This window comes from Notamacropus eugenii, chromosome 1 (assembly GCF_028372415.1).
Source record: "Notamacropus eugenii isolate mMacEug1 chromosome 1, mMacEug1.pri_v2, whole genome shotgun sequence".
Taxonomy (NCBI): Eukaryota; Metazoa; Chordata; class Mammalia; order Diprotodontia; family Macropodidae; genus Notamacropus; species Notamacropus eugenii.
The window spans coordinates 220645078-220670088 of NC_092872.1; the positions used below are offsets into that span (position 1 = coordinate 220645078).

General features: G+C 39.2%; 1 protein-coding gene across 1 annotated transcript; it reads left to right on the forward strand.

Annotated features, from left to right (window-relative positions):
- Positions 1-17679: 17679 nt before the first annotated feature.
- Positions 17680-24246, forward strand: GDF2 (growth differentiation factor 2). Its single transcript, XM_072627735.1, has 2 exons — positions 17680-18187; positions 21326-24246. Exons 1-2 carry the CDS (start codon positions 17842-17844, stop codon positions 22264-22266), a joined length of 1287 nt encoding a protein of 428 aa, XP_072483836.1. The 5' UTR covers positions 17680-17841; the 3' UTR covers positions 22267-24246.
- Positions 24247-25011: the final 765 nt, after the last annotated feature.

Below are 25011 nucleotides of genomic sequence, written 5' to 3' on the forward strand. Positions count from 1 at the left end.
CCCTGCAGATGAGTGAGTTGCTGGGTTAATTCCGAGTTGTTGAGGCACACATATTCTTGAAATAACACACATAGTAATATGTTTAAATACTAAAACAAAATAACCAAGATTTTATATTTTTGTAAATTATACTTTCTATACTATAGAATGTTATAAGTGCTTTTTACTGAAAGCTAATAAATTAAAGTACAGTTGTATCTTTTTAAAACAGCATAGTTCTGTTCTTTTGTTCTTTCATTAATTAACTCCATAAATCAAATATTTACTATATGTAATGCTATTGGGAGGATGGAAAGAAATCGAAGATACGGGCCCTATCTGTAGCTCTTTAGCTGGGGAGGTAAGAAAGGAATACACAGAAATACAGTACAAGAAAAGGAAAAGATGAGTGACAAGTAAGTGAGAGAAACACCTTGTTCTCTAAGGTGATTTCCAGTTCTGTTCCTACTGTCTTATAGAATGTGTTAACAATCCATCGCATTGTCCATTGTACTGATCTGGAGGGAAAAAAAAGGTTTGGGATTGCCTGTATCCCAGCATTTATTCATTCAGGCAGGTGGCATCCCAGGACCTCTGTTGTCCCTTCTCAAGGTCATGTCCTAAGCTCTCTCTCATACCCACCAAGACCATAAATCCTGAAATCAAATGTCTTCTCCTCACCAGATAGATGTTCAATGGTGTTTGCCCTGGGCACCAGAATTCCTAGTTTTAGCCTAATGTAGTAGAAAAGCAAAACTTTGCAGCATCTAGAATTAAAACTAGCATGTTCTGTTAATTGACAAGCAGCTATAAAGCACCTGCTACATGCCAAGTGTTGTCCCAGCAGTTCAGGATACAAAGGCAAACATGAAGCAGTCCTTATTCTTGAGGAGCTTACATTCTTATACTCACAATCCCATCTACCCACGTGGTATATCTGGGGAAAAGAGAAGAGTAAGAAATAGAGAAATTGTATTTTTTCAATTATGTATTTTGGATGTGGGGGGGCAGGTGGGTATAAGCAGGTTGGGGTCAGGTAAAGAAATGAATATAGATCAGTAGAAGGAGCACCTTTGTCTGTGGTTTTCATTGTGAATGGATGTTAAAATATAAATATACCTAGATAACAAGGAGTATCATTACACATAGAGTGTGTCCCTCATCCTGATTTACTGAAAGTCCCCAAGGATCCCACTTAGCTCTGCTGATAGCTCACAGCTTCTGATTTTAAATAATGAGCCAAATTAATTTCTTTTAGACTTTTGTTTCTAAACAAAAGTAAAAAACAGGGGGCTAAAAATTCACTGTCTTTGGAGTCAGATGATGTGGGTTCAAATCACAGCACTGCCATGCCATTTATGTGGCCTTGAGTATATTATTTTAACTCTTTGGGCTTCAGTATCCTCATCTGTAAATAATGGCTAGCATTTATATAGCACTTTTTGCAAAATATTTTACATATGTTAACTCATTTGATCCTCACAGCAACCTTGAGAGGTAAATAGTATTATTATCCCCATTTTAGAAATGAGGAAATTGAGAAAAATGTAGTATTATTATCCCCATTTTACAAATGAGGAAATAGAGATTAAGTGTCTTGCCCAAGGTAACACAGCTAGTAAGTGTATAAGGCAGGATTCTAACTCAGGTCTTCCCAACTCCACGAGACACTGCACCACCTGGCTGCCTTTGGAGGTCCATTTTAGCTCTAAAGATGTGATTATATGATCAGTTATTGACTCTCCCCATCCTCTTTATGAATCACTTTCTTCACTGGTTTTTTGCCATAATCCAAAATTTTCACCTCTTTTTGCTGTCTGTCACTTTTCTTTCATAGCATCTTCATCTATATAATGAAAGGGTTAGACCTTGAAGGTCCTTCCAGTCGGTCTATAAATTATGAATTATCCTTTTACCCCATCTACAAAAAGTCCTTCTCTGATGACTTATTGTGCCATGGGGGACAATGCTGAGTGTGCCAAGGCTGGGCAAAACACTTGCAAATCCTATCAACAGAAAAGCATTCAAGTATGGCTAGTATGGATAGTCTCACAATCATAAAATCAGAATCAAATTTAGCAACTTAGACACCATCTAGTCCAATATGTGTCTGAGCAGGAATCTCTGACAAGTGGTCATGAAACCACTGTTCTAAGACTTCCAGCAGCGGAGAGCTTTATCCTGATGCAACTGATCCCACCTCAGGCCAGCTCTAATTGTTTTTTTTTAAGTATTTCTTATGTCAAGTCAAAATCTGCCTCTGAAATATTTACCTAGTTCTGCTCTCTGGAACTAAACAAAGCAACTGTAATCCTTTTTTCCCCCAAATGACAACCTAGCAAATACTTGAAGACAGTTACCAGGTTTCCTCTAATTTTCCTCTTTTCCAAGCTAACCATCCCCAGTTCCTCCAACCAACGATTGATAGGCATCACTTCTAGTCCTTTCAATATCTTTGTTACTGTTTCCTGGTAGTAGTTCACTTTATCAATGTCATTTCTAAGACGTGGTGCACAGAAGTGGATATAATGCTCATGAGGTAGCTGAGTAGCACATTGGACAGAGCATGGACCTGAATTCAGGAAGATTTGTGTTCAAATTTAGCCTCAGGCTATGTAACTATGTGATTCTGGACAAGTCACTTCAGCTCTCTGTGTCTTAGTTTCCTCATCTGTATAATGTATAATAATACCACCCACCTCTCAAGGTTGTCGTGAGGATCAGATGAGAGAAGATTTGTGAAGCCCTTTGAAAATCTTAAAGTGCTATATAAATGCTAGCTATAATTATTATTATCATTTGACAAGAGCAAAGGATAGCAGAACTGTTCGTTACCCCCATTCTATGCACTACATTTCCACTAACTTGAACAAAGAACTCTATCGCTTTTTTGGTTATGATGGCAGGCTGTTGACTTGTGCTGTCTTACAGTCCACTGAAACCTCCAAATTTCTTGTTCAAATGAATTGTTACTTATATGCATGCTGCTACAGTTTTGTATTGATGTAGCTGATCTTTTTCAAGTATAGGACTTTATATTAGAGGCCTCACAAGACAGTGATGACAGTGTCAAGCTCGGAGTTAGGAGAGATCTGTGTTCAAATTCTGCTTCTGACGCTAAGCTGGGGGATCTGGGACAACCAGCTCACTTAAACTCTCTTCGTTTCAAGGACCTCCTCAAGACTTAACTATGAAATCGTCCAAGTCTTGAATTCACATTCAGAGGCCCCCCCCATGGAAGAAATCACACACTATTGTATATTTGTATGATAATAACCCTAGTGCTTAGCTCCCAGGGGGGTGTTGTGAGGATCACAAGAGCTAGCGCTGTAAAATGAACTTAAAAGATGACAAAGATATCCCTTTAAAATTTCATCAGATTTGAGTCAAAAATTTGTCTTGGTCTGTTGAGATCATTTTTGAATCTTACTTTTGTCATTCAAACATCTGACTCTCCCTTCCAGATTTATACCCTCTGTATTTTTCATAAGCATGCTATCTACTAAGGCATGATTATCATTGATGAAAATGTTGAACAACGCAAAGGACAAAATCCTGTGGAACTTGTTAAGAGACTTCCTTCTACATCAACACTGGTCAATTAATCACCCCTCTTTGGACCTAGTTGTGAAAACAGCTGAATATACCCTAAGCACAGTGCCATTCAACCCACCGCATCTTGGCTGAAAAGTTAACCTAGGAGTTTTGTCAATTCTTTGACTGAAAACCAGGTCTATTATATTTATAGCACTATCTTGGACATAGTACCAGCACAAAGTTGGTGCTCAATAAATGTCTGTTGCAATGCCAGTCTAATTACATTGCCAAAAGAGGAAATGAGGATCATTGGGAATGACTTGTTTTTTGTTATTTTTAATTTTATTTTTTCCCCTCAATTACATGTTAAATCTCTTTTATGCCTTGTTTTTTGAAGAAGCCTTTTTGTTCTTGCCATGTGCCTTCCTAAGTGCTCACAAACTTCCTCTTCAATGATAAAGAGCCCCGTGCAGATTTTTTCCTTTGCATTTCTCCGGTTTCTGCCCACACCTGTGCACTCTGGGGAGTTGAAACAGGGTACTGAGAGGAAATAACTGGAACTATAAAATGACTGGAATGCCATTAATTGTCCTGCTGGGGGGGGGGGGGGGGGGAGTGAAGCTTCAAATCATAGCCTGTAAATATTTCCTGGATCCTACACTAAAGCTAGAAGGGCCTTAGAGACCATGTACTCCTGATTCCTCATTTGACAGATGAGGAAAGATCATGCAGGTAACAAATAGCACAGGTGAGATCTGAACCCCTTCTGACTCAAACATACAGTCTACTAGCACATGGGCCTACAATGCTCCGGAGTATGGCAAGAACCAGATTAAAATGTAATTGGGAAATATTTGTAAAATAAAAATACAACGAAACATAAAAAACTAAGTCAATATATGACTGGTAAGGAACCTTATGGATGGATAAGTGTCTACCATTTATATATGAGTTTTACACCACTGCTCAGAGAACTGAGTACCTGTACCATGCAGTCCATTGGGCAGAATTCTAACCCTGGCCTCTGGATGGCACATCCACGAAGGAGGAAAGACTGGCATGCTTAGGGACTCTACAACTTACTTCATCACAAAAAAACAAAAGATTGAAATCATTTGGTGAGGGTCACTTTGACTGGTAGGTAGAGGACTGTCTCATTCTCCTAGGAATCCAAGGGTTGGAGGTCACAGTTGTGAGGACAGTGGAAACACCAGGGAGATCTACCTGAGCTGAGTCTGAAGAGAATGGATAGAACAGGTTGCTTGTTGATTGAGAGGTTGAGGAGGAGGTAAAATAAAAGTCTCTGCCAGAAAGAAGACTGTTCACGGCCCTGGTGTCTAAGAAGGTACTTGGGGTACAGTGAAATAGAGTATTCCACTCCTCTATCTATATGAGACAATGAGTTTCAGTTCCCTGGTGCCAAATGTCTATAGAAACTTTTGCTATAGGCCATGGAGATGGCTAATCCTTTACCGAGGTACATACCAATTCTTGGAATTTTATCACTATGTATTTTAAATTCCTTATGGTAAAGTTATTCCAAACTATAATGGGAATATGTTTTCTTTTGGATCAAGTAAAGTGGGAAAGGGGATAAGTATCTGACTGGCAAACAAGGCATTAGTTATATTTTGAGGAGATTTTCCCACAATTCTAGATAGTACTAAAGTAATGACCTAATTGTGATAAGTTCATGAAGTAGAGTGACTAATATTCTGTATTTTAAACCTTAGACCAGAGGATTTTGAACCTAAGGTCCATGAACTTTTTTTTAACATTTGGTAACTGTAGTACAATATAATTGGTTACCCCCATAATCCTATATATTTTATTTCATGCACTTAAGAACATTATTCTGAGAAAGAGGTTCATAAATTTCATCATATGCCTACACACAAATTAAAAAACAGATTAAGAAACTCTGCCCTGTGTTAAGTTGACAGGAACATCCGGGCTGGAGTCGATGCTTGCTATATTACAAACTTCCTGAACTATCTCCCCCTATAGCTTCAGTCTCTTGGTTGGTTGTTATCCTTCATTCTCAAAGAGGACCAAAATGACATTGTTATGTTGGGGTCAAGGTACTGTTGAGTCTGACTGTAGCTGATCAGACCAAGACAAGTTCAGAAAGCTCTAACAAAAACAGTCCTTAGGAACATTTGGAGTGGAGATATCTCTACATTTGCACATCAGGAGGGCAACCTAAGCAAGTCCCTAAATGTGAGGCCTAGGGTACTTCTTGTTCCTGCCAGGTAGACACACTGTTTTCTCCTCTACTATCTTTTCTATGCAGGGATGAAAAAACAAAACCTCATTTCAAATTTTTTAATTTTTAAGCAGAAACTATTTTGGATTTAGCCTCAAAGGGTTTGAGTTCAACTTTTGACTCAACCACTTCCTATATGCATTACTTTGGGCAAGTCATTTTACTGCTCTGTGCCTCAGTTTCCTCCTATGTAGCATATAGGGATTGGATTAGATGATCTTGAAAGTGACTTCCTGCTCTAAATCCTGTAATCAAGCTTCCTAACTGTAATTCAAAGAAGATAATTGTTTCTTTCTTTGGAAAAATGTGTACCATATGCCAGTCTTGAGTTCTGGGATCCTTCCCCTGCCTAGGAAATCAGCTGTTCCAACCTGCACCTGAGTAGGTTCTAAGATGTAAGTTCATGTACTATGTTGGGGTATTGAATTGAACTCACTGAAGGGATGGTAGGTATTTTCTTGCCATTGCCTTACATAACTTGGATTTTTTAATTCCCCAATGGAAGTTAAAATGTGTGTAGTATTTTAAGGTTTACAAAGCACTTTACTTGTGATATCTCTTTTACCTCATGTGATCCTCTCAACAACCCTGTGAGGCAGCTACTATTATTAAATTCTCCACCATTTTACAGATGAGGAAACTGAAACTGAGAGAGGTACAGTGACTTGCCCAGGGCCACACAGCTGGTTATCATCTGAAACAGGATTCAGACTCAGGCCTTCCTGTCTCTATCCACTGCACCACATACATGCTTCAACATTTAACAGTTTTTAACTACCCACTAAAAGTTTTGTTCTAACCTAGAGCTGAGAAGCATTCTCATAGATTGTTATTGTTTTCTTAGTCATTCTTCAGTCATGTCCAACTCTTCATGACCCTCTCTGGGGTTTTCTTGGCAAAGATACTGGAGTGGTTTGTTATTTCCTTCTCCAGCTCATTTTACAGAGGAGGCAACTGAGGCAAATAGGGTTAAGTGACTTGCCCAGGGTCACACAGCTAGTAAGTGTCTGAGACCAGATTTTAACTCAAGAAGACTTGTCTTTCTGACTCCAGGCCCAACCCTCTGTCTACTGCACCACCTATCTGCTCTATTCTGATGGAAAGAGAATATAAAAGAAAAGGAGAAAAAATTTAGTAGGTCTACCTTCTCTCTAATATCCATTAATATTGTCCCAACCATCCTGCATGTGGTCCTATCCTTCCCTGACCTTTCTCTTCCTATATGTTTGTTCCTGTACAAGCAGAGACGCTCATTACTAGCAACAGAATCTCATCAGGACAGTCTCCTAAGAAACAAAGCAGTTCTGATCTATACCAGGGAGGGTACACATGCCAATGACACCATGTACCCTTCAAATACTGAAGTATTCCTTTCACCTTGGTTTACCTCAGTCTTTGCATCCTCTCATGAAGGTGACTTTTTCTTGTGCTCCTAACAAAACATCTTCATGTGCATAGTCTCATCTGATTTTCATTTCAACTCTGCATGGTAGTTAGGGTATGATTATTCCCATTTTATAGGTTATTTAAAGCCCACAGTTTTGTTGACTCTAAATTTAATGTATGTATGTTTTTCTCATACTGCCGTCTTGTCAAATTTTAATTCCTGAATATATGAAACACTGAGAAAGCAAAAAAAAAAAATAGAATTATCATTGATCCCTCGAGGATATCTATTGGTATAATATCCATTAAAGTTTGGTTCTTGACTATTTCTTAGCTGATACTCATATCCTTAAGCCAAACCACTTCCCCTCCCTCCAAAAAAACAAAAACATGGAAGCATATTGTCATTCACAAATTAAAACTGTTCTGAGGGGTCACCTCCGCCTGAGGGAGACCTCAGCTCTGTGGGATAATGAAGGCCTGAATCTAATTTTCGTCTCTTGTTATTGAACTGCCTTTTTCTCACAGAAGTGCTCATTGTTTGAAATACTTATGCAGACTCATCAGTCATGGGAGAGATGCATACTGACTAGATGGGTGCAAATATTCACAACAAGAATTTCTTATAGCAGCCATCTCCAATCTGGAAAAGAAGAAATGAGAAACCCTCAAAAACTCCAGGGCACAGACAAGCATTGAATTTACAGACACTGAGAGGTGTCTGCAATACAGAGGCCCCTGGAGTTACAAAACTAAAATGACTTCTTTCCTGCCCTCAGGGAGCTTATTATTCTACCCTGGAAATATGAAATGCATACAGATAAGGATAATATACAGATGAGTACATGAGGAGCAGCTGTTGGAAGAGACAGCAAGTCACTGAACTGCTCTGTATCCCAAGACAATTCTCTAAGACTATAAATGACAGAGCAGACCTGAATCCATAGAGGGTGTTCCCTCACCAGGTATGCCCTGCCAATGCAATCACAGTTTCAGTGGGAAAAAAGGTATAATACAAAATAGACAGAGATGGCAGCCAAACAGAGATCTAGACAAAGAGTTTTAAGAATATTTAAAATAGGTGAAAACAAATCTGGCCTCAGATACTTACTAGCTGTGTGACCCTGCTCAAGTCACTTAATTCTTCTTGCCTCAGTTTCCTCATCTGTAAAATGAGCTGGAGAAGGAAATGGCAAACCACTCCAGTATCTTAGCCAAGAAACTTCAAATGGGGTCATGGATGGTCAGACATGACTGAAAAATAACTGAACAACAAGAAGTCTTCTCTCTGGAATTTAGTTTCTTCATCTGTAAAATAAAGGGGTTTGACTAGATGTTAAAGATCCCTTCCAAATCTGTGCCGTTTGATCTCAATTACTCAATGACTTCTCCCCAGAATGGTTGAGGAAGTTTTATTTACCCCAGAAATGAAAATTGAGCTAGGTCTTGAAGAATAATGAGAATCTGGCAAGGTGGAAAGGAGAAGGGGGAAGAGGGAGAACTCCAGGAAGAGGTGGGAATGTCATAAACAAAGGAATTAAAACTCACTGAGATATCCAAGGGTTGTGAGTCAATCAGTTAGACTGCTGCAAAGAGTTCCTCTTGGAGAACAGTGGGCAATCAGACTTAATAAAACTTAGTTTCTACTCCAAACCCACCACTCTTCATAACTTCTCCATTTCTATTGAATGCACAACCTTCCTTCTAATCCTTAACACTCCACTTTTCCTCACCCCACTCCTGTATCCAATCAGTTGCCAACTTTTACCTCCATTTTTACCTCTGGTGCCAAATCTACCCCCACAACATCTCTGGAATCTAGACCCTTTTATCCAGTAACACAACCACCTTCCAACTTCAGGCCCTTCTCACCTCTTGCCTAGATGATTGCAATATTTTCCTAAGTGGTCTTATAAGAATCCAACCCCTGCCCTTATCTGATGAATTCTCTCTGCAGAACTGCTAACTTGATATCCCTGACTTATTGAACAGATTCTTCTCAAGAATCATCTGTGGTTCCGAATTGCTTCTTAAAGACCTTCATAGGCTGAAATCAGCCTACCTTTCTAGACTGATTTCATATTATTATACTTCATGGACTTTCTACATTCTAGCCAAATTTTTCTACCTGCTCCTTCTCATGTACAATCTTCCATTTTCTGAGCTCATGTTTTATGCAGGCTGTCCTCTACACATGAAATAAACTCTTGACTACAATTTCTTAGAATTCCTATATTCCTTCAAAGTTCAATTCAAAAAGTCTTTCCTTAACTTCTTGTTATTAGTGCCCTCCCCTGAAAAAAATCACCTTTCTATTAATTTTTTTTCTATTTGCATTTACTTATGTGTGTTCATGTTGCTTACCCTCATTAGGACGTAAGTCCCTTGATAAAGGGTACTTTCAAGTACTTCAATGGATCTATAATTTCATTGATTCAGGAGTTTCTTCCAATAATGCATATCCCAAACCATCCATGCCTTCCTATTCTATGCAACTGTTATCCATATCCTATTGAAAGTTTGACTTTTTGTAGAAGGAGAGAATTTGGAACTCAAAATTTAAAAAAAGACAAACTTTAAAAAAATAAAAACCCTGGGGAAAAATAGAAAGTAAAGAATCCATAAAGCTTTGTGGAAGGGAGGGGTAAGTGTTCATGATATGGAAGAGTCATAATCTGTAAGTCTCTGGCGCTTCTCATTTCTTTCTCCTGAATCATATTTTCCCACATTGTTCTTGCTATCCTTGCCTTTTCCTAGCTTTGCATTGAAGTCACTGAGTATCAGGGTATATAAAGGTACAGAGGGTCTTAAATCCAGGCATCTAAGCTGCAATTATTTTCAATTTCCACAACATTTCTAGCATCTATACCTTTTACTCTAGAAGAGACCCTCCTCATGTCTTTCCTGTACTATTATAAAAACCTCCTAAATGATCTAGCAGACTTCCATCTTGCTATTGTCCAAGACACAATCCACACAACATATATCTATCATTCTTACTCTGATGACCAAATATTGCAAGTAATAATATATTTTGTAGGTTTGTGCATATGATAAAACACACTCTATCGATTCCTTGATTTGCCTTTATAAGAAAAGCAAAGACTGAGCCATTTAGTAACAGAAAACTTTAATAATAAGATTATATCCATTTTAAAATAGATTTTATTCTTTGATTCATTGCATATACTAAAAGTATTAGAAAATAAAATCACCTCAGACAATTCAAAACAAGAATTCAGGGGACAGAGCCAAGATGGCAGAGTAGAAAGATGCACATACTCAAGCTCTTCCCCCACAGCCCATAAAATACCTGTAAAAAATGACTCTCAACAAATTCTGCTTCAAAACAGAAGCCACAGAACAATAGAGTGAAAGAGATTTCCAGCCAAAAGTAACCTCGAAAGCCAATAGGAAAAGTCTATCTCACAGAGGGCAGAGTGAAGTGTAGCCCAGCCTTAGCTGCACAGCACTGCGTGGAACAGGACCAGAACACGCCTCAGGGGCAGAATCCCCAGCAGTAGCAGAGGTTCCTGGACCCTTCAACCCAAAAGTGCCAAATAAAGCTTCAAAGGTCAGTGAGAGGGCTTTTTCAACTGGGCAAGAAGGGAGCAGAGTCCACTCCAAGTCTTGGCCACAGGCAGCAGCAGCAGTGATAGTGGCAGCTGCAGTGTCCATTTAAGGAGCTCTCAGCCTAAAGCCTCAGGGGGAATTGAGTGGCTGATCTGAATCTCAGCCCTGAGCACAGTCCTGGGGTGAGGAGGAATACTGGGCTGATGCAGCAGAGTTGGAAGTGGTTGTGGAGAGGGAATTCTACTACTTGCACATTCTGGGCAAAAAAGCTTTTGGTTGCTCCCAAACCAGTGTGCAGGCCAGGAGAGGAGAGAACTCCTCTCCCTTGATTATGCCACCTAGGAGAAATTGAGAACTTTCAGGTCCCTAGAGTATACCCTCCTCTTGACAAAGGACTCAAAAGTCAAGTAACTGGCTGGGAAAATGCCCAAAAAAGAAAAAATATAAGACTATAGAAGGTTACTTTCTTGGTGAACAGGTATTTTCTTCCATCCTTTCAGATGAGAAAGAACAATGCATACTGTCAAAGGATGTCAAGGCTTCTGTATCCAGTACCTCCAGAATAAATATGACATGGGCTCAGACTATGGACGAGCTTGAAAAGTGGATCAACAGCTTGCTAAAAGAGACCCAAAAATTGCTGAAGAAAATAACACCTTTAAAAATAAGCTAACTCAATTGGCAAAAGAGGTCCAAAAAACCAATGAAGAGAAGAATGCTCTAAAAAGCAGAATTAGCCAAATGGAAAAGGAGGTTCAAAAGTTAACTGAAGAATGTCTAAAAATGAGAATGGAGCAGATGGAAGCTAATGACTTTATATAAGAGAAACCAAGAAATTATAAAACAAAACCAAAAGAATGAAAAAATAGAAGATAATGTAAAATATTTCGCTGAAAAAACAACTGACTTGGAAAATAAATCCAGGAGAGACAATTTAAAAATCATGGGACTACCTGAAAGCCATGATCAAAAACAGACCCTAGACATCTTCTTTCATGAAATTATCAAGAAAAACTGCCCTGAGATTCTAGAACCAGAGGGCAAAATAAATATTGAAAGAATCCACCAATCACCTCCTGAAAGAGACCCAAAAAGAGAAACTCCTAGGAATATTGTAGCCAAATTTCAGAGTTCCCAGATCAAGGAGAAAATATTGTAAGCAGCTAGAAAGAAACAATTCAAGTATTGTGGAAATACAATCAGGATAATACAGGATCTGACAGCTTCCACATTAAGAGATGAAAGGGCTTGGAATATGATATTCCAGAAGTCAAAGGAACTGGGATTAAAACCAAGAATCATCTACCCAGCAAAACTGAGTATAATACTTCAGAGGAAAAAATGGTCATTCCATGATATAGAGGACGTTCAAGAATTCTTGATGAAAAGACCAGAACTGAATAGAAAATTTGACTTTCAAACACAAGAATCAAGAGAAGCATGAAAAGGTAAATAGGAAAGAGAAATCATAAAGGACTTTCTAAAGTTGAACTGTTTATGTTCCTACATGGAAAAATAATATTTGTAACTCTTGAGACTTTTCTCAGTATTTGGGTAGTTGGACGGATTATACACACATACACACATACACACACACACACACACACACACACACACACACATAGACAGAGAGCACAGATTGAGTTGAATAAGAAGGGATGACATCTAAAAAAAATAAAATTAAGGGGTGAGAGAGAAATATATTGGGAGGAGAAAGGGAGAAATGGAATGGGGCAAATTATTACTCATAAAAGAGCTAAGAAAAATCTTTTTCAATGGAGAGGAAAAGGGGGAGGTGAGAGGGGAAAAGTGAAGATAACTCTCTTCACATTTGACTTAAGTAGGGAATAACATGCTCACTCGATTTGATATGAAAATCTATCTTACACTGAAGGAAAGTAGGAGAAAGGGACAAGTGGGATGAAGGGGATGATAGAAGGGAGGGCAAATGGGAGGAGGAAGTAATTAGAAGTAAACACTTTTGGGGAGGGACAAGGTCAAATGAGATAATAAAATAAATGGGGGGCAGGATATGATGGAGGGAAATATAGTTAGTCTTATACAACATGACTGTTATGGAAGTCTTTTGCAAAACTACACATATATAGCCTAAATGAATTGCTTGCTGTCTCAATGGGGATGGGTAGGGAGGGAGGGAGGGAAAGAAATTGGAATTCAAGGTATTAGAAACAAATGTTGAAAATTGTTTTTTATACAGCTGGAAAACAAGAAATACAGGTAATGGGGTATAGAAATCTATCTTGCCCTATAAGAAAAGAGAGAAGATGAGGATAAGGGAAGGGTGGGGTGTGATAGAAGGGAGGGCATATTGAGGGAAGGAGTAATCAGAATGCAAGGTGTTATGGGTGAGGGGAGGGGAGAGATGGGGAGAAAATTTGAAACTCAAAATTTTGTGGAAATGAATGTCGAAAACTAAAAATAAATAAATAAACATAAAAAATAAGAAAAAGAAGAATTCAGGCTACGTTATGAAGGGTATGAAATGTCAGGCTAAGTAACTTAGACTTTATTCTATAGGCAATGGGAGTCACTGATGATTATGGGGACTGAGGGAAGAATAGGTTTGGAAAAATGAAGTACACAAAGGAGAAATTTAGAAAGATTAATCTAGTGGTAGTGTTTAAGATCAATTGCAAGAGTTCAGAGGTCAAGTGCAGAAGGCCAGTTGGTAAACATTGCAGTAATCCAGATATCAAGTAATAGGGTCCTTAAGCAGGGTGATACAAAGGGAGATACCCAGTGAGCACAGGCAAATGTAAGTATAACCAGCAGATCTAGCCACAGGGAAATGTCTACACATGAAAAAATAATTAAGAAATGTAGAAGACCATCCAAATAATTCAGGTCTCACAAAGTTATTTTTACTTTAAGTATTCTGATAATTGGAGATAATCTCAGAGGGAAGGCATTAGCACTAAGGAGGACCAGGATAGGTTGTTGTTGTTTTTTTTGCAGAAGTTAAGATCTTAGCTGAAACTTGAAGGAAACCAGAAAGCAGAGATGAGGGAAGAGAGAATTCCAGGGATGGGGGACAGCCAGTGAAAATGCAATGGAGTCTGGAAATGGAGTGCCTTGTTTGTGGAATAGTACGGAAGCCAGTGTCCTTGGATCACAGAGTACGTGGAGGGGAGTAAAGCAGAAGAAGACAGGAAAAGTAGGAAGAGGTTAAGTTGTTAAGGGCTTTGAATTCAAAGCAGAGGATTTTACATTTGATACTGGAGTAAAGTAAGGAACCATTGGAATCTGTTGAATTGAGGGGTATGATATAGTTAGGAAGATCATTCTGATAGCTGAATGGAGAATGGATTAAAGTGGGAAGACTTGAGGGAGGAAGAATAACCAGAAGACTATTGCAAGTCTGGTGATCAGGGCCTGAGCTAGAATGGCTGCAGTTTCAGAGAGGAAAAGGAGATATAAATGAGAAATGCTGTGATGATAAAATCAACTGTATTTGGAAGCAGATTGGGAGAGAAAGGACAGAGAGAGGGAGTGGGAAGGAAGGAAGGAAGGAAGGAAGGAAGGAAAGAAGGAAGGAAGGAAGGAAGGAAGGAAGGAAGGAAGGAAGGAAGGAAGGAGGAAGGGAGGGAGGGAGGGAGGGAAAGAGTTTGAACATGATACCAAGGCTGTGAGCCTAGGTGCTTGGGAGCCTAGTGGTGCCCTTAAAACTAATAAAGAAATTACTAAAAAATGAAAGGGTTTTGGCAAGGGAAGAAATTCAGTTCTGGAAATGTTGAGCTTAAATGTTGTGTTTAAAATGTCAATGGAACATCCAATTTGAGATGTCTAGTAGGCAAGGGTACAGGTCAAGAGAGTAGTTAGGGATGGATAAATAGATCTGAGAATCATCTGCATGGAGATGATAATTTGATACATGGAAGCCAATGAGATAATCAAGCAACCAAAGATGGTCCAAGGGAACACCCATGGTTAGCAGGCACAATCTGTATTGTTTCATCAAATCGGCCTGAGAAAGAGCAGTCAGGTAGAAGGAGAACCAGGAGAAAGCAAAGTCACAAAAACCTAGAGAGAAAAAATGGGCTCACAAAGTGGGTGATATGCCCCCCCAGGGGAGGGGGGAGGGAGTGGAACAATGGGGGAGGGGTGGAAGTAGCATTAGGTACAATTGGAGGACACTGAATAAAAATAAGGGTACAGTGGAAACAAGGAAAGAAAAGAAGAAAATTTTGAAAAACCATTTGTATGTTTCATCTCTTGTGTAACAAAGCTACAGTAATAGTGATTACATCATTTTCCAGATAAACACACAAAATGCAAATTATAACTGATCGGTGGTCAATTCCACCACAGTTCGTAATAATCAAGTATTAGCAGGCAACCCTGTATGCATTATCAGGAAGTTCAGCGGGCATCAGCAGGAATATATGTATATAATGACTTGTTTATAGTACGATACTATACAGCTACATGATGCAATTTTGTGTCATCAAAATTTCAATGCAGGAAAAAACCAACAAATTTACAATAAATTATTGAATTTAAGATGCATCATTTTAAATATATATATATTTTGAAATTGCACAAATTTCAAAAAAAAAAAAAGTTAAAGGGTTTAGAGAAAGTAGATTTCCAAGGGGGTGTTGAGTATATTTTTTTAAGAGTGTGGTATACCAAATAAGTTTGGGAACTTCTTAAATAGATTATTGAGGAGAAGAAGATGATTAACGGTGTTAAAGGTAATACAAAGGTCAAGAAAGATGAGGATTGAGAAAAGGCATTGGATTTGGCACTTAAGAGATCACTGGGAACTTCGAAGGAAACAATTTCACCTGAATGAGGAGATAGCAAGCCAGACTTCAGAGGGTTAAGAAGAGTGAGAGGACAGGAAGTAGAGGGGGCCTTGATTGTAGATAACCTTCTCAAGATGTTGAGCCACAAAAGGGACAAGAGATATTGGACATTGGCTACTATTGTCTCTCCCATTAGAATGTATTCTACTTGAGGACTGGGATTGGTTTTTGCTCTTTTAAAAAATATATAATATTTCATTTTCCCCCAATTACATGTTAAAACAATTTTTAACATTTGTGGGGTTTTTTAAGTTTCAAGTTCTGAATTCTGTTCCTTCCTCTCTCTCCTCCCCGCTCCCTGAGAAGGTAAGCAATCAGATATAGATTATACATATATTAATATTTCCATATTAATCATTTTGTACCAGAAGATTCGAATTTCTCTTAGAAAAAGTAAGAAAGTGAAAAATAGCCTGTTTCAGTCTGTATTCAGATAGTATCAGCATTTTCTCTGGAGGTAGATAGTATGCTTCATCTTTAGTCTTTTGGGAGTGTCTTAGATCTTTACATTGCTGAAAATAGCTGTCTTTTGTAGATCTTCATTGTACAATGTTGTTATTACTGTGCACAACATTCTCCTGGTTCTGCTCACCTCCCTTTCTATCAGTTCATGTAAGTTCAGTATTTTTTTTTCTGAAATCATCTTGCTCATCATTTCTTACGGCACAATAATTTTCCATCACAATCATATACCACAGTTTGTTTAACCATTCCCCAATGGATGAGCATCCCTTTGATTTCCAATTTTTAGCCACTACAAAAAAAAAGAGCTGCTATAAATATTAACTGTTTTTGCTTTTAAAAAAAATAATCACCAGTACTTAGCACAGTTCCCAGCACATAGTTAGAACTCAATAAAGGCTTACAGACTGATTGATTGGTTGATTTGGCCTTCCACTTCAAGTAGAAAGGGGAGAGAAGGAAAAGAAAATAGTCGAGTCCATGTGGACTAAGCTACCATGGGCCTCTGACAGCTTATCTCTCACCTCCACAAATCCCCAAGCAGGGGGAGAGAATGAAAATGAATAAAAATAGTAGGGAGTATGAGTGTTCCTATTCCCTCCTTCTTAACCTTCCACCCTAGAAGATTGGTTCAGCTAATTGCAACCTCTTAAAAGGGAAAAAACATAATGTCATTCATAAATCTTTCCCTAGAATAAATAACCAAACACCCACAACACTTATTTTTAGAGTTGATCTTCACTGAGCCTTAGTCAGTATTCACATATGACCTTTCCCCACCACCCCCTAAAAATAAATCCGTATATGGACTCCAGTAACAGGAAATAAATTTTTACTCAAAAGGATGAAGGCGACATGCACACACGCCTTGGGCTTATCGTCATTTTCAGGTCACTGAAACCATAACTGGTCATTTGGGACACAGGGATTTAATCCAGAACCTTGTGTACAAAATGGAGAGGAAACATTGCATAACATTCCCTCCAGAAGCAGGGTGCCTCACACTCCTCACTCCCACCACACACACACACACACACACACACACACACACACCCCTCCAAAGAATAAAATCTCCAGAGGGACAATTGAAGATCAACTTGACACAAAACAGATATTGTTCCTGAAGAAATAATGGCTGCAGACTGATAAAATGGGAGGGACATTTTAAAGTTTATTTGTATTTTTTTAAATATGTTTAGGGACATGCAGCTTATTCTTTGATGCTTGGAGTCAACCTGATTTATACAAACTCTCAGAGGTTCCAGAGCCCAGGACTTTGAGCCCAGAGGTGTGGCAAAACCAAGTTTGTGTCTGTCCTCAATGACTCTTATCCTCCTGCCCCCCCCCCACACACACACACACATACACATCCCAAATTCAAGGGCCTGGAAAACTTTGAGCATATGACATTCCCCATACCCTACCACATCCCAATTCTCTTCAGCCCAGAGCTGGCAAGGAAATGAGGAGGGAAAGAAAGGAAAAAAAAACTAATTAAGTAGCCGATAACCCCAAAGTGAAATGCGAATTCTTTACAGTATACAATGTTCTTCCCACAAGCCATTTGTGTTTGTCAGATGTTTACAGAATCATCATTAACTAAAACTAAGAGCTTTGGGAGATAAGAGCCACTGAGGTTACAAGTGTATGGCCAGCCCAGCTGACAACTGATGAGAGAGTATCTCCAAAGCTAGTCCTTCATTTTCTCTCCCTCCTCCAGAATCTAATCCATCAACTGTCTCAAGCTGGAGTAACCTGGGCTCTTTCTTCATCCTGTTGGCCGACAGGGCACACCCCCACTCCCCCAAAATGCCTTATTTTGCACTGCTGGCTGGTCTGCTAGCTTTATCTTTCCTGGCCTGCTGCGGGCGAGGTAAACCCTTGGAGAACTGGGAGAGGGTGCCTGCCGTGGAAAGCACCAATAAATTCTTCAGGGAGGCTGTGAAAGGGGAGGATGACATGAGCTTTGGCTTCAAAATGTTCCTGGAGAACATGAAGGTGGATTTCCTTCGCAGTCTGAATTTATCAGGGGTCCCTTCCCAAGACAGGACCAAAGTGGATCCACCTCAGTTCATGATTGATCTGTACAACAGATATACCACCGACAAATCGTCCACACCAGCATCCAACATAGTGAGAAGCTTCAGCATTGAAGGTATGGACAAACCTGGGGGAGGAAGGGTCTTCTTGGCATCCCCAGTGTCTAACTTAGCATGGTGCTTAGACCTTAAGAGGTGCTTAATAAGTGTGTGTGGTGATAAACTCATTGGTTCTATATCGCATAGGTCTTTGCAAATGATCCCTCTCTTTCTTCTATACTTCCAGTTAACTAGCTGATAGAGATGAGGACCTTGAGGTCTTAATTTGAGGGTTTTCCCCTCTTTTTCCGTAATATTTAATGAACTAGACAATTTGTCAATCCCTAGAGTTCACATACTGGATTTTCAGGCCTTTGAAAACAATTGTCATTTGTGTCCTGCCAAAGGGTTTACAAAAGAAAGACAGAAAAGGAAAACTGAGAATTTCCTTGGTTCTGCCATCCCTCAGTCTCCAATTAAATAATCTAGGGTTTCCTTTACACAAGAAGCAGCTTATATGACTTGATGACCAGTTGTAGTGGTAGCATGCTGATTCATTAGCCAGGAGACCTGGGTTTTATTCCCACTACTATGATGTGTGACCTTAAGCAATTCACTTTGCCTCTAGACTTCATTCTCCTCACCTACAAAAATGAGTGTTTTATTATAGACAATCTTTAGAATGCTATAGAGTTCTGATATTCTGTAAGTCTATGAATCTGAGAAACCAAATGGGAAGATAGCTTGAGATTATCTTAGTGACCACAGTAAGTTCCCCCATGCTTCCCCAGCAATTAATTATAATGAATGTGCAGGCATTGGTACAGATGGTTTTGACAAAATTAACAGACACAAATAAAAACAGATTTATTGATTATGTAGAAGTATTATTGTTTAGTCATTTTTGATCACATCCAATTTTTTGTGACCCTATTTGGGGTTTTCCTATGGTTTCCAGCAGTACAGTTTGGTTAATTGGGGGATTAACCTTTCTTTTCGTTAGGAATTTGGAAGAGGATGGATTTGTCTCCCAAATATTTGCTTGAGGTTTTTTTGTTGGTTGGTTGGTTTGTTGGTTGGTTGGTTTGGGACCCATGATTTCATCAGTTTAGGGACTCACAGCATGGAAACTCCCTCCACTAAAGTAGATTGACAACTCATTAGCAACTTAGAGCTTGATTTGTGAGAGCCCCAAATGTAGAGTCTGTCTTTCACCTTTCTTGCACAGTGCTTAGCAAAGTGGTTTATTCACAGTAAGGAGCATAATAGATGTTTATTGATGCACTTAAAAAATACTTACTTCCTGAGAGTGGCCCCTGGTATACTTCAATGTTAAGTACTTGCCCATAGTCACACAACTAACAAACACTAATGGCAAGATTTCCACCCAGGTCTTCCTGACTTCAAGGCCAACTCTCTCCCTGTGGCCTAGAATCATTTTAAATGAATGTGGCACGGAAATAACTGTTGGATCATTTAACATAAGGCAGAACTCCATTGAGAGGCAATGTCGTACAGGAGCCAGAATACTAAGCTCAGAATTAGGAAGACCCAGGTTCAAGTCCTGTCTGAAATATATGTTGGCTGTGAGACCTTGGATAAGATCCCTAAAACAATAAGTTGCAGAAGTAGCCCTGATAGAGGGAGCTTCCTCACTACAAGTTTTTTCTATATCAGTTAAATCACAATTCCAGATTGAAAAGAATGTCTGGCAAACCGCAGGATAAATCATATTCCCCAAAGTTCAATTTAAAGAGGATGCTATGAAATAAATGGGTGTCATTTTTGCCTCCTGACACCCATGTTATCAGGGGTTTCCCTGTATCGAAACCAGTGACTGCATTATCATTATGAAAAGCCTTCTATTCCCGTATTTACAGATGCACAGTGAAGTGGAGAATTAAGGAAATGATCTGGGGAATTTAGGCAGAATCTCACTTACCCCTATCCCAACAATGATAGTGGAGATCAAAGTCATCTTTTATTTTCTTAAATCACCCTAATAATCCTCAACTTCAATTAAGACTATGTAGTCACTGCTGATTGCTGAACCATTTCAGTCTCTGGATCAAGTTATTTTCCTAACATTGGAATTTCACTTACCCCTCCCACTCACTGCCCTTAAAAAAAATTCTCAAGGTGCTCAATTTAAGGCTAGCAACAGTAAATCAGAGCCTTCTCAAAAGCCCCTAGGAAAACATAGAATTCACTTCAGATTACTTTGGGCTCATTATAATAGGTCATCCTTCTATCTTCATTTGCAAGGGTGATTTGGAACTACTCAATTTTTTTAAGTTCTTTAAAAATATTTTATAAAGGAATGTTATGATTTCTATCTTCTATAAAGGCAAACAATGGATGAAACATGTCATTACGTGGTGATGTCAAACAAACACTAAAATCCAGAATGCTTATTTCTGTAAGCCACAGCATTATCAATATTGTCATGATGACTATTGCTATGGCACACATCGGTGTACTGTTTTCCACATTGCAAATCATTTTCCTCACAACCACGCTATGGGATAGGTGATGTCAGTGATTATCTATATTTTACAAATGAAGAAGAAATGGAGACTCACAAAGGTGTTAGGCCTTGCCCAATCACAAAGTTTCTAAGTGTGAGACACAGAATTCAGATTCAGGTCCTTTCATCCCAATGGCAATGTTCTTCTCAATGTACCAGTTTGCCTCTTCTATATAAAAATAACTTGTGTATATGCTATCATCACCCTTCAGTTTGCAAGCTCCATGAAGGCAAAATGGTTTCCTTGCTTTTCTTTGTAATTATCTCATAGCATCAGACAGAGGCCTTGTATACAGTTAGTGTACAATACATATTTATGACAGGAAAGGAGAGGAGAATAGAAGGAGGGAGGGAGGAAGGAAGAAAGGAAGGAAGGGTGGAAGAAAGGAAAGAAGGAAGGAAAGAAAGAAGGAAGTCGGGAGGGAGGGAAGAGGAAGTTCAATATAACAGTAAGAATTTGAGAATATTTACCAAGAGACCTGAGTCTGGGTCCTGGCTTTGCCACTATGAACTGTGGGGTCTTAGGCAATTCACTTTATCCCTCGGGATCTCAGTTTCCTCAACTACAGAATAAGGGGTGGGGAGGGGTTGGGCAGATGAGTGAATTTAGCTTTGGAGCCCTCAAGCAGGAAAACCAAATGAGCCAAGTAAAATAAATCATTTTGTCATTTGTGTGTTTCCATTGCAGATGCTGTCTCTATGTCTTCGACAGACAGGCATCCCCTCCAGAAGCACATCTTACTTTTCAACATCTCTATCCCAAGACATGAGCAAATCACCAGGGCTGAGCTCCGGCTCTATATTTCATGTCAAAGCCAAGCTGAATTGTCTCATGAGCTGAAAGGCAACATTGCCATTTATGATATCCAAGGTGGAACAGACTTCTGGGAAGGCACAGAGGGGACCAAGTCCTTCCTTGTGTCTCAGGCCATCCAAGAAAGTGGATGGGAAACATTTGAGGTCTCCAGTGCAGTGAAACGGTGGGTCAGGTCAGATCCAACAAAGAACAAAAACAAACTGGAAATCAGAGTGGAAAGTCATATGAAAGGATGTGAAAAATTAGACATCAATGTCCCCCCAGTTTCCCAAAATTTGCCCTTCTTTGTTGTGTTCTCTGATGACCGCAGTAATGGGACAAAGGAAACAAAAATGGAACTCAGAGAAATGATAGGTCATGAGCAAGAGAGCGTGCTCAAGAAGTTGTCCAAGAATGTTAGTCCTCAGGAAGAGGAGGAAATGGAAGAAGAAATGGAGAATTTCTCCATCAGGAGACCATTTTCATCCAGAAACAAAAGAAGTACAACCACCAATAACCACTGCCAAAGGAGCTCCCTTCGAGTTAACTTCAAGGATATTGGCTGGGACAACTGGATCATCGCCCCAAAGGAGTATGATGCATATGAATGTAAAGGAGTGTGCTTCTTCCCTCTTGCCGATGATGTAACTCCAACTAAGCATGCCATTGTTCAGACTTTAGTACATCTCAAAAATCCCATGAAAGCTGGGAAAGCCTGTTGTGTGCCCACCAAACTGAATCCGATCTCCATCCTTTACAAAGATGATGTTGGAGTGCCCACTTTAAAATACCAATATGAAGGAATGAGTGTGGCAGAATGTGGGTGTAGGTAGTACCCAATCACCTGTCAAGTCAGCAAAGAGGAAAATATAATGGCATACTGTTTTGGGGTGAAAGGGGAGGGGAGGTATCAAAAGGCATTCTCTTGTACAAAGCTATACGTTGGTGCTGACAATGTTAACTGGAGTATGCAATCTTAGAAGGGAGGAAAAAAAATCTAAGACTAATGCTGTTACATGGAACTAGTTATTTGGAAGCACCACTGCAATTGACCCTCTTAACTATATGTCCAATAGAAGAAAGGTTGGACTTTGAAACACCCAAAGGGAATCTTGGGGAAATAGAACTGGGTGGGGAAGATGTAAAAAAAATCAGAAAGGTAGATGGAATGAAGAATGGGGAATGGTCAGAGAAGATGGCAGAAAAATGAAAACAAAGTCACCGAACTGAGCGTTAGTAAAAAATTACTTTAAGATTACTGAGTATGGGGAATGCAGATGGATCCATAATGTATTATAGTCGATAAAAATAGACATGAAAGGGAATAGGGAAGTAGGGAATGAAGCTTTCACATGGACAGCAGTGTTCCTAAGGAGGTCATCATCTTGATCTAAGGCACACTCCATGTCAGAAAACTCATTAACAATTGCTGCTTTATGGAAAGGTGACAATTAAGAATGTATATGCCAAGAATGTAGTTACAATTCATTACCACCAGGTCTCAACACATCATTCAATTATGATTGAATGTGAAGACTCTGACCGGGTGGATCTGACTGCAAAGTGTGTCAGAGGTATAAAGTACTGTAAGCTTCATCTACCATAGCTGTCTTCTCAACAGAATCCTTTCAAGGATTTTGAAGCCTAAATTTTGCCACTGCCATGGCCCAAAGAGGTCCATCAATTACTTTGGTTTCTCTGCTGGTCCACTACATAGTCAAAATGGATATTGTTCATTATCAAACAAATCCATGATTTCGTACTCCTAAGGGGTAACAGTGTTACATGTTTTTGGATGGTATGTGGGAGATGGTTCAGTTCAGAGACTCCAGTTCCCTTCAATTATTTATTCAACATAGTTGACTCTGTATTTTCTTTGTACATGAACTGGCTTTTTTCTTTCTAGTAATCCTTTGGAAGAATTTAAAGAGTAGTGAATGAATCAGGCTTTAATTCACTGAAATAAATGAGTGGGAGTTAGAGATGTCACGCTTTGGACATGGTTATCCAAGATGTACCTATTTTTACCTTCTTTATGACATGTACTTGAATGATAAGAAGCCCAGTCTTCCGTCAGTTAAGGCCCACTCTCCTCTGAGGAACTCTTGGCCTTATCTCTCCTTTCTGATAAAAAAAGAAGCTTTGACCTATGCAGAACATGCTCAGTATTTCTTCCAGCAAAAGGCAGTGGAAATGCTAACATTTATCAACTTCCTTTCCGGGTTTCTTAACGGCAAATGGCCTTTTTCCTAAACAGTCTTAGTAAGAAGTAAAATTGGGAAGTTTTGTGTTTCATCAATTAGATCTATCCACTCTGACACTGTAATTGATTAAATGGGCTATCTGTCAAATTAGTTTGGGTGTAATCCCAAGGTGCTCTTAAGAATTCTAATATAGTCCAACTGAAGCTGTTGACCACATGGTTTTAATACATGCCAAGCTTCATTTTCCCAACCTAGATGAGGAAAAGGGAGGCAGGGCAAAAGAGAGGGCTTACTTGCCATCATCTCCCTCACCTTACTATCACCCATGGGATTTAGGGTGACATTTCACCCGTTACCCAAATCACTCATCCTGAAAGGTGGGGTGAGGGCACAAGAAAAAAAAAACAGAGGAGATCTAGTTAATATAGAATGGATAGAGTTTGGGAGATTAAGTGGGAATGTTAGAATGCCAACCTACACAAATCCTTTCCTTATTCTCCAGAGAGCCAAACAACTATTCAAAACGTTGATGGGTTTTGATGAGGGAATAACTTAAACAGTAGCTGGACCTACTGACCATTTAAATAAATGCTAATGTTTTAAACCAAAGAGGCTTTGTGGGTGAAATAAACCACCAATATTTTACTAGTTGGGATCCTCAAAAGAGATTCTGTTGATCCCATAAGCCACATAAGAAACCTACATTTAAACATCCATACATAACTCCCGTCCTCTGTACCTAACAACAGTATAAGTGAGTCATCATGAGTTAAGAATGTGTTTTCAATGCTTTTCCAAGTTGTATAAACCAGAGAGTCATTCCATTTTAGAATCAAAAGGGATCTCAAAGGTCAGCCAGGTCAATTATTCCTAAGCAAGAATCACTGTTACAACATCCCTGATAAGTGGAACCTGGAGAATCTCCAGTAACAGGAAACTTACTACCTTCCAAAACCACTAGTGCACTTTTGTACATCAAGAATATTCACTTGCGCAGCCCCCCTTGTGACCATGGTGGGCACAAGATAAGTAGGGTTATTTACCAAGCTTAGGGGCTACAGAACAGAGCTGTTCATAATAATAACTTGCATCCATATCTAGTGCTTTAAGGTTTATATGGCATTATCTTCACAGATGAAAAATCTAAATCTCAGAGAGATTTGATCAATATCACACAGAGTGAATCTGAAGTAGGTCCTTTGTAAATATGATTGATTAATTGATTGACAAAGTCAGGATTCTCTACTTCAAGCCTATTGCTTTCTCCACGCAGACATCTGATCAATTAAGAATATGTCAGCAAGTATTTGCGTTAGATAACAGAAAGAGTCAATCTAAACAGTCCTTGTCCTCAAGGAGTTTACAATGCAGCTG

What these genes read in the sequence shown, in the direction of transcription:
- GDF2 (XM_072627735.1), top strand. Translation starts at nt 17,842, where the DNA reads ATGCCTTATTTTGCACTGCTGGCTGGTCTGCTAGCTTTATCTTTCCTG. An exon ending in GAGAAGCTTCAGCATTGAAG is followed by an intron (nt 18,188 to 21,325) that starts GTATGGACAAAC and finishes TTTCCATTGCAG; the next exon opens with ATGCTGTCTCTATGTCTTCG.